We start from the raw sequence: 9222 nt of genomic DNA on the forward strand, positions 1-9222 counted from the left end.
CTACCACAACGAACTTTGACATTTAGCTGAGCCTTAGACCTCAATTTTTTTTCTTACTTCGATCGGTCTCAAACAAAGTTCACAATGAACAATGATGACAGGTAATGAAGTTTACAAATCTTCTTTCTGTTGAAGGTTTATTTATGGATTATTGTTCTCTTCTTATATGCTTCCTTATCTCTTCAGAGTTTGTTCTTTTCTCTTTTTATATTTCTGAATTATTGTTCTGTTTTAAAAAAATGAATATATCTAATTGATTATGGTTTATATTATCAACAAGAATGCATTATCAGGATAACATTTACTTATCTATGTTTTAGAAAGGTGAATTAGAGAAGAAGAATGGTGAGTTTAGTTAATTAGGGTAGGAGAGAGAAATTATTAATGACTTTGTAAAAGTGTTATTATTTAGAATTTTAAATATATATATATATAATATATATTAATTAAAAAAAATGATATTTCAATATATTAATTGAAAAAGATGAATGTCAATTCCACATGTCGTTTCATTTAACAGAAACTTAACGAGGTTAGAGGTTTGATGAAGTAGTGACATAGATGAATATTAATCTCAATTTCAGTGGTATGAGCGAACAAAAATTAGTTCAATGATATACGTGAATATTTCTTTATATTTCAGTGATAAAATTGACATTCTTCCAGAAATAGTGGTCATTTTGAATCCTATTAATTGAAATTGGCAATGAATGTTAACAAAAACGACAGAACCTGTTCTTTTGCATGAAATGGGGACATGTTGAAAATTTTAAAAAACATGAGGGCTTCTTCTTAAATATCTCACAAACAATAATAATGAAATTGATCCTCATCCAGTTATATAATAAGTAGTTGTCAGACCCATTTCTGCACTTGCATCCTAACTAATTAATTAATGATATTTTCATTTCATCAATTAGATATGTATATGCACGCATGTATTCACAATTATCAAAATAAAAATGTGAGTTGTCATCTATCCCATGAGGGAGACAACATAAGAGAATAGTAGGTATTTGTGAATTATTACTTTATTAGTACATGACCATTGATATATATATTTACTTTCATCTGACTTCATAATACTCGTGCATGTCAATGATCAGCTGGCTGAGTCATCTTATGACTGGTGGGAGAGAAACACCGAGCCAACATTGCCAACAAAACCAGCAAATGCTATCTCATTCAGATCAAGATCAAGATCGCGTTGTCACCAGAATATGAAAAAAAGACTATAAATATAGAGCATATGCTAGAAGAAGAGATACCAAACTCACAAGCATCTCTTCAAGACAAACTTAGGGGTTGAACTCACCAATATCAGTGCAAATGGCACCATCTTCTCCAATCAGAATGAAGACTCAGCGACATGCTCGTTCTACCAGCTATCCATCAAGCACCCATCAGCTCCTTCCTCATTTCGATGAACACTTTAACAGACTCAAGGAAACAGAGTCCACATCTAATTCATTATCTTCTCTTGGAGATAGATTGAGTGGCCTTCTAGATCTGAATGTTTATGCATATGACATGATTCATATGCAATCATTGACATTGGTTCAAGAATCCAATAAGAAACTAGCAGATGAGGTTTTGGATACATATATCAAGATCTTGGATGCATGCACAGCAACCAAGGACATTTTCTCACAGGCCAAATACGATGTGCAAGAGCTTCTATCATCTCTCCGAAGAAGGAAAGATGCAACTGATGCATCTGGGAAGTATTTGTCTTCCAGAAGGAAGAACCAAAAGGCAATTCAAAAGGCTTTAAAGGGTCTCAAGAATGTCAAGATCTCCGAAAGAGCTGATCAATTGGAAGCCATTGGTTTATTCAACAGTGTCCAATCTGCCACAATTTCTGTACTCGAATCATTCTTGACTTATGCTATGGGGACAAAGGCACGCTCAAGCTTGATCTCGAAGCTAATCCACACCGAATGCAAGGGAACAAACAAAAATGAATTTGACCAAATAAATGAAGCTTTGGGAGTGCTGGATATTGAGAGCATCCAGAGACAGTTGGAAGAGATGGAACTCAAAATTCAAGATATTGAAGAAGGACTAGACTGCTTGTTCAAACACTTGATCAAGACTAGAGTTTTGCTCCTCAACATGCTTAGCTACTAGGAGAGGATATCACATTCCTCTATTCAGTTTTGAAACATTGATGTAGTTAGAATCTGTTCATAGGTGTACATACCAAAATCCTATACAGTACAGTACAAATTATAAATGAATACAACATTTCTACCAAAATACATTACATGTCTTTTCATGATATCATTTCTCCTTCTATAAGCCATGGAGGTAAAATTGCATAATTTATCCCAATCTTTTGTTGGATATATTCTCTACATAATATAAGATATAGCATCTGATTCACATTCCTTTCTTGTGGCGTTGGATGCAAAGCCATCATAGTTAAATCTCAAAGCCATACAACACAAAGGTGAGATGAATAAGAACAAGTTTTTACAGTTTCAATGATTTGAAGACATGAATTAAACAAAAAATAATGAGCTTGGTCTTGATTGATGTGCTAACCAAAGAATCACACTTGATAATACCCTTAAAAAAGGAGCAGTTGGCATTAAACAACTTCTAAATTTATTGATATGACTCAAATACACAATTTGAATGATTTGGATGATTTCTTGTCCAATAAAATAAGATTATTAGAGTCTACTCTCTCTTTCTATTTGCATCATTCAAGGAATACAGGTCAAACAGATTCCAACTGTCTTAGAATAAGGAGACAAACTAAAAATATTTTGTTGTTGTTTTGGAATATGAAATTGGTAGTCGAGACACTAATTTCAATATTTAGGGTTTACTTTCAAACTTATATATTATAATACATTTTATTTGAAAAAAATGTTATGTTTTTGTTGAAATTTGAAAAAGAAAACTTTAATCTTACCGGCCCCAAAACTGATTCCTTAAAATTTTCTCATATTTTTTTTTTTTTCATAATATCCACCACATAATAATAATAAGTGTAACATAATAAGTGTAATGTAATTACATTTATTTCTAATAACCTCTCTCGAGTATCTCAAGTATCTCAAGATTCATTGTTCCCAAAAAGTCTCTAATATTAATATTAAGAGACATGATCCATGGATGATTGATAATGTTTTGAAAAAGGGCTCAAATGGAGGAGGTAATGGAACAATGAAGGAGAATATAGTTGGCAATTTCTTTAGCTTTGAAGATATGTACTGCATCTTTTATAGTAATGAAAAATGTTTTCTTTTAAGTTTGTCGAGGGTACAAAATAAAATTTAGGAGGAAAATCTTTGGCTTCCAAGCTCCTTACAAGGATATTTCTTATCAACTGGATAAAAACGTTATAAATTTAACTCAACTGGAATTTAGGGGATTCTTCGTACAAATTGTTGTATCGATAAGAAGAAAAATAAGCATAGACAACTTTGTAGCCTCAATAGTGGAGACCTTGTTAAAAGTGGGTGACCAAAAGATCTGCCCACCGATGAACCGGTGTACCTTAGCAATTGTTCCCCCTTCTTGTTAGAAGTTACATAAAGATCAGGAAAAAGCACATAAAGGGTGCCTCTAAGATGCAACGGGTCTGTTGGGTGTGAATGTGATTGGAGTTTGGCTCAATCCTCTTCTTTATCGATTCCGTTGCACCACTATCTCACACCAAGGAGGCAACTCTCTCACTAGCATCCAAACACCACAAAGGAGCTTGACCTCTTTTTTTCTCTATCTCTCATCAAGAGAGTAATATCTATTTATATTATTAGGTAAAGTCCAGTAAGTGGGTTACTAGAGATTGTGCCACAATGTTGGGTTAACCAATACCCAACAATCTCCACCTTTGGCCAAAGTAGTGCAAAATACAATCACGAAATCACAAGACAAATCATCGCCAATTTATTACCACCAAGGCAACAAATAGAATACACATGGTAAACTCGTGTCACAAAGATCAGGAGCAAGAGCACAAAGAATGCGAAAATTACAAAGATCAAACGCAAAAACACAAAGCATTCGAAAATCACAAAGATTAAACGCAAAAGCACAAAGCATGCGAAAATAACAAAGATTGAAGGCAAGATCAAAAAGCATGCCATGCCCACAAAGGACGAACCTCAAAGAGCTTTCCCTAAGTCAAAGTTTAAAATCCGTTGACATGAAATAAATTTTTCAGTAGGTAAACACTTAGTACCCATATCAGCAAGATTAAATTTCGAAGGAATTTTCTCTAACTTAACAATGCTCTTTTCAACAAAATCCTGAATGTAATGAAACCTAACATCAATGTGTTTAGTTCTATCATGAAAAATGATTTTTACATAGTTGAATAGCAGATTGACTATAAAAAAACACAACCACATTTTTGTCAAGAAAACTAATTTCAGACAAAACAGACCTAAGCCAAATTGCTTCCTTAAAAGCTTTAGTGACAGCTACATACTCAGATTCTGTAGTAGATAAAGCAACAATGGGTTGTTGAAGTTTAGACTTCCAACTTATGCAAGATCCACACAAAGTAACACATAGGAAGTAGTAGACTTTCTATTATCCCTATCATTAGCATAATTGAAATCCACATAACCAACCAACTTAGAGAAAATCAACCCAACATCAATAGTGGTTTTAGATATCTCAAAAGTTATTTCAAAGCATTTCAATGAGGCATACCAGGGTTAAACATAAATCTACTCAAACAACTAACTACATATGCAATATCAGGTCTAGTGTTATTCATGAGATACATAACAGACCCTATAACATTGGAATAACACACATTCTTTATTTTAGTTATTTCAGTTTCAGTCTTAGAAGACTGACAATTACTTAACACAAAATGGGAAACAAGAGGCACATTCACAGATTTAGCATCAAACATAGAAAATTTACTCAAAATTTTAGCAACATATGCACTTTGATTCAACACAAAAGAAAATTTTGTTCTATTTCTAATGATATTCAAGCCCAAAATCTTCTTAGCATCACCTAAGTCTTTCATGTCAAAATTTCCACAAAGCGATTTTTGCATATGCACAACAGACTTCAGACTTGGGCTCACAATAAACATGTCATCCACATACAACAAAAGAAATACAGGCATAGAGTATATATTTTTGAAGTAAAGACAATGATCATAAGTAGTTCTTTTAAACATCAAAGATTGCATATACTTGTCAAACTTGATATTCAATTGCCTAGGAGATTGTTTTAAACCATACAATGCCTTTTTTTAACAAACGAACATGATCAGGCAACTTGGGGTCAACAAACCCCTCAAGTTGATGCATATAAACATATTTATCAAGTTCACCATATAAGAAAGAAGTAGTAACATCCATTTGCTTAAATTCTCAATCAAAGTGAGCAACTAAAGCAAGCATAATTCTAACAGTAGTGAATTTGACAACATGATCGAAAATTTCAGCATAATCTATTCCCTCCTTTTGAGTAAATTTATTGGCTACTAACTTAGCATTGAATCTAGCTTTTTCAGACTCTTGCTTCACCTTATACAACCACTTGCAATCCACTAAGGAGTAATTATGATGTTTAGGAACAAGTTTCCAAGTGTCATTGATTCTCAGGGAATTCATCTCATTATTCATAGCAATAATCCATTTAGTAGAAAACTTAGACCTCAAAGCTTCTTTGTAAGAGCTAGACTCATTACAGTCTAGGGATTCAAATATGTTAAAAGTAAATTCAAACATATTGCAATCATTCAAATTATCATCCCTAAATCTAGCATGCATTCTAACAGTCTTATACTTCTATCCTTAGCAAGTTGATAGTCATGCAAATCATCAAGCAAATCATGTGAATCAGACAACACATTTGAATCATTCAAATTATCAAGAAAATAATGTGAATCAAACAAAACATTTGAATCATGCAAAATCATCAATATCACGCACATTATCATGCTCCACTTCATTGAGAACATTCACATCATGTTCAATAAGTTGATCAAAAACTACATGCACATGCTCCACCTTATTAGGAATATCATTAACAGGAGTGGGGGACATAGGCAAGCAAGGAAAATCATTCTCATTAAAAATAACATTTGTACTTATCACAATTTTAAGCCCAATTTCACTCATATCCCAAAGCCTATAATCTTTTACCCCTTCAGGGTAGCCTAAGAACACACATTTCTTGGACTTAGGCTCCAACATCAAACTTCTGATGCACATAGCTAACACAGCCAAAAAAACTTTCAAGTTGCTATCAAATCAAGAGGTTTACATAAAAACACAGATTCAAGACATTTCCCTCCTAAGGGAACACTAGGGGGCCTATTTATTAAATAAGCAGAAGTGTACAAAGCATCCCTTAAAACTTCTTAGACAACCCAGATGACGCTAACATAGATCTCACCCTCTCTAGAAGTATCATATTCATCCTCTCAGCAACACCATTCTACTGTGGTGTGTATGGCACACAGACTTATGCCTTTTAATACCCCATATAACACATAAATCATGCATTTGTTTATTACAGAACTTAAGACCATTATCTGTCCTAAGAGTTTTGATTCTCTTGCCTGTTTGATTCTCAATCAAAATCTTCCACTCCTTAAAATTTTCAAAAACATCAGACTTATGTTTCAAAAGTAACACCCAAACTTTCCTAGAATAATTATCAATGATGGATAAAAAATATTGGTTCCCCCATGTGTAGCAGCACTAGAGGGACCCCCACATCAGCATACAAATATTCAAGGATATCAGTACACTTAGACACATCTGGGTAAGAGGAGATGGGAAAACTCACCATATACTGTTTTCCTAGCACACGAGATTTATAGAAGAGGATGGGGGGAAATTTATCACTACCAAAGTGACTACCTTTATGAAAATTTTCTAGACCTTTGTTACTCATGTGACCTAATCTATTATGCCAAAAAACATATTTATCACCAATCATAGAGTTCACAAAGTCACAAGTTGTCTCAACATGACACACATACAGATTGTTCATTTTTTTAGCAGTAAAGATAACAAGAGACCTACGCAAAATTTTCATAACACATTTCCCTCACTTTCCTTCCAAACCATCATTCTCAAGAGATGCACAAGACATCAAATTATAACACAAATCAGGAACATGCCTCACATTCTTTAAAGTAAACACAGAACCACAAGAGAACCTTAGACATACATCACCTATTCCTAACACATTGCAATTTTTCGAATTTGCCATAGACACAAAACCATGTTCAATCTCTTTATAGTTAAAAAAATCTCTAAATGAAGTCACATGGAAAGTACATCTAGAGTCAACTAGGCAATCAGATTCGCACAAAGAATTAGATAACACAGAGTTCAGACTAGCATAATCACATAGATTATTAATCATAAAAATATCACCCAGATTGCCGTCACAAACAACCACATTAGCATTTTCAACATGTTGATTTCTCTTAGTCATAGGACAGTCCTTGATAAAATGACCAGATTCATGACAATTATAACACTTTCTAGCACTAGAGCTAGACTTAGATATGTTTTTACTAGTAGGATGAGATTTCTTACCGGAACTCTCCTTACTGACAATTTTTTGGGCACTCGACTTACCCTGAGATTTACCTCTCAAATGCATGATTTCTCCACCAGACTGTTTACCCCTCTCAGATTGTTTCAAATCTAACTCCTTACTCTTAATACCATTGCCAACAATATCAAGAGTGACACTATCTCTACCATACTTAATGGCAGACTTCACATCATTAAAAGAATCAGGAATAGCATTCAACAAGACAATGGGAGAATACTCATCAATGTTCATATCACCACACAACTTAATATCAGAAATAAGTTTAGTGAAAATATTCAGATTATCTTCAATGTCCTTGAACATATCCAATCTAAATTTGAAAAACTTTTCAAGTAAGAACATTTTATTAGGTAGAGAAGTTTCAGTATAAAGTTCAGAAAATTTATCCCACAAGGTTTTTGCACACTCTAAATTACCAAATTTTCTCATCACAGAATCAAATAAGTTCAAGTATATAGAGATACATGCATTTTCATCCATTTTACTATTTTTCTCAACGGTATCAACAACAACATAAACATAACTAACAACTTTAAAGAATTTTTTCTGAATCAAAACACATTTCATTTTTTGTTTACAAATGATAAAAATCAGTTTTTCTATCAGACAGAACCATACCATATTGATTAACACCAGACATGTTATCAAACAAATTAAAAACAATCAACAATCAATTGACATAAATTAATAGGAGGGTTCAAGTTATGGTACCTTGCGAAACTCAAATAAAGTTTCGACTTACCCACCCCGCTCGGGGATTTTCTACTTCGTCTTCTTAACAGCAGCACGATGATAGCTTTGATTCTCAGCGGCCGCGAAAAACGTGACACCGATAATGGTTGAACAAGACATCAACGACTTCTTCTCTAGAGGCGTCAACGACTTTTCTTCCTCTAGTAGCAGTAGAAGAAAATAGAAGCAGCATGATGAAAGAAGAAACAAAAGACAAAAGAAACCCAGAGAGATAGATTTTCGTCGGAGCAAACGATCAGATCGGGGAAACCGATGAGATCGGAGCAGGTTTCAATCGACAAATGGCCTCTCTCTCTCTAAACATGATGGGTTGGATTCCTTTCACAGAGAGTCTCCCACTAAAACCCAATGATGAAATCAGCCAGCAAAAGAGAAAAGAAAGAGAAACCAAAAAAAGTGGTGCCCAAGAAGAATAGATCTGCGCTTATTGTTGAAGATAACTCATATTCTCCAACCCAATCTCAAACTCCAATTACAAACCCTAAACCCTAGCTCTGATACCACTGTTGGGTGTGAATGTGATTGGAGTTTGGCTCAGTCCTCTTGTTTATCGATTCCGTTGCACCACTATCTCACACCAAGGAGGCAACCCTCTCACTAGCATCCAAACACCACAAAGGAGTTTGACCTCTTTTTTCTCTACCTCTCACCAAGAGAGTAATATTTATTTATATTATTAGATCAAGTCCAGTAAGTGGGTTACTAGAGATTGAACCACAATATTGGACCAACCAATACCCAACAGGGTTAGTCTAGAAGAGACTCTTTTTGGCATTTCTGATAGAGAAGTGAAGGAGGGATCCCATAGTTTTGCGATGTGATCCCAAATGCTACAACTACGGTTTACTATGTTGGTTAAAAGGATCAATTTGAAGTCCTTAATACCATATTTGGATGAAATTGCTT

The 9222-nt window shown here is 34.1% G+C and overlaps 1 protein-coding gene across 1 annotated transcript; it reads left to right on the top strand.

Annotated features, from left to right (window-relative positions):
* The first annotated feature begins 1329 nt into the window (after positions 1-1329).
* Positions 1330-2130, top strand: LOC124924783. The gene has a single exon (XM_047464775.1). The coding sequence runs from the start codon at positions 1330-1332 to the stop codon at positions 2128-2130; it is 801 nt and encodes a 266-aa protein (XP_047320731.1).
* The last annotated feature ends 7092 nt before the right edge of the window (positions 2131-9222 follow it).

This window comes from Impatiens glandulifera, chromosome 2 (genome assembly GCF_907164915.1).
Source record: "Impatiens glandulifera chromosome 2, dImpGla2.1, whole genome shotgun sequence".
NCBI classification, from domain to species: Eukaryota; Viridiplantae; Streptophyta; class Magnoliopsida; order Ericales; family Balsaminaceae; genus Impatiens; species Impatiens glandulifera.